General features: G+C 59.5%; 1 protein-coding gene across 1 annotated transcript in view; it reads left to right on the top strand.

Moving 5' to 3' along the window:
- Positions 1–1,352, top strand: part of ABR (ABR activator of RhoGEF and GTPase) — a 183,434-nt gene that overhangs the window by 176,843 nt on the left and 5,239 nt on the right. Inside the window, exons 22-23 of the mRNA XM_007454242.1 lie at positions 489–636; positions 1,242–1,344. Of these exons, the coding sequence (XP_007454304.1) occupies positions 489–636; positions 1,242–1,331 (238 nt within the window). The 3' untranslated portion in view covers positions 1,332–1,344. The remainder of the gene's footprint in view (positions 1–488; positions 637–1,241; positions 1,345–1,352) is intronic.

The raw sequence follows: 1,352 nt of genomic DNA, 5'->3' as shown, positions 1-1,352 counted from the left end.
GAGCGTGGGCTCTGGAGGCAAACTGCCTGGGTTCAGATCCCAGCTCTGCCACTTGCTAGCTGTGTAACCTCGAGCAAGTCACTTAACCTCTCTGTACTCTGGTTTCTTCATCTGTACAGTGGAGATGATAATATTACCTACCCAAAGGTTTGTGATGAGCATGAATTATTATAGGGAAAGTTCTTGAACCAGTAATAGTATCTCTAAGGCAAGGGAGTTGGAGTGGGTCCTTCTGGCTCTGACAGTTTACCATCAGTTCAAGGGGTGGCCCAGGAGCTGGGAATCTGTTATTGCAACGTACTGGAACATAGCTCGGAACTTGGTCCCTTGGCTGAGTCCCCTCCCTACCAAGCGGTCCTACCCTCAGGAGAGGGAGGCTAGTGACCACCTGTGGGAATCCTTCCAGGAGTGGTAACAGCCAAGGGTCTGGAGCCCCACGCGGCTGCCAGGAATGACTTTTTTCTCCCCTCCCCTCCCCTCCCTCCCAGGGTTGCTGAGAAGGAGCCCGTCAACAAGATGTCCCTTCACAACCTGGCTACTGTGTTTGGCCCCACGTTACTGAGACCCTCAGAAGTGGAGAGCAAAGCACACCTCACGTCGGCTGCCGACATCTGGTCCCACGATGTCATGGCACAGGTACCTACGCACTGCCCAGGCCTGCGGCTGCTGGAGGGGAGGGACAAGCCTCCCTGAGGGATGGAGAGAGGAACAGCTAGGACTCCTAACCCCCTCCCCTCCTGACAGCGGGGATGATGGTCTGTAGGATGTCACCAGGGAGGCAGGGCTCTGGACAGAGGCCCAGAGGTTGTCTGTCAAATGCTGGCTGCAATCCTGGGAGCGCCTGGGCCTCAGAAAGCAAGCCTAGGGGTATCAGAAGAATCTGGGGCCTTGTCCCCACGCATGGAAGCTCTAGCATCGCTTCCAGGGTCAGGAAGCTTCCCTAGGAGCCCTACAAGACCCAGGGCGGGGTCTGGTCTGAAGCAGGGCTGCCAAGCCAAGCCAAAGCCAGGCTCTGGAGCAGGTTGGAAGTTTCTGGCTGAGGTTGGGGAAGTGGCCCCAGGCTCCCCACCCTCTGCCCTGCAGCGCCCTCTACTGCTGAAAATGGGCAGCCACACCTGGGCTTCGGAGGAAGGGGGAGCGGGGAGCCACGGGGGCCCAGCCTGGAGAGCAGGGCTCGTCAGCGGGTCGGAGGAGGGCCTCCAGGGCGAGGGGCCCAGCCTCAGCCTGCCGTCCTCCCGCAGGTCCAGGTCCTCCTCTACTACCTGCAGCACCCCCCCATCTCCTTCGCAGAGCTGAAGCGGAACACACTGTACTTCTCCACCGACGTGTAGCCGAGCTGGGAGCGTCGGGGG

The sequence above is a fragment of the Lipotes vexillifer genome, unplaced genomic scaffold (assembly GCF_000442215.2).
Source record: "Lipotes vexillifer unplaced genomic scaffold, Lipotes_vexillifer_v1.1 scaffold680, whole genome shotgun sequence".
Classification (NCBI taxonomy): Eukaryota; Metazoa; Chordata; class Mammalia; order Artiodactyla; family Lipotidae; genus Lipotes; species Lipotes vexillifer.
The sequence above is the reverse complement of the archived record's forward strand: the minus strand, read 5'-3'. Positions and strand labels throughout refer to the sequence as shown.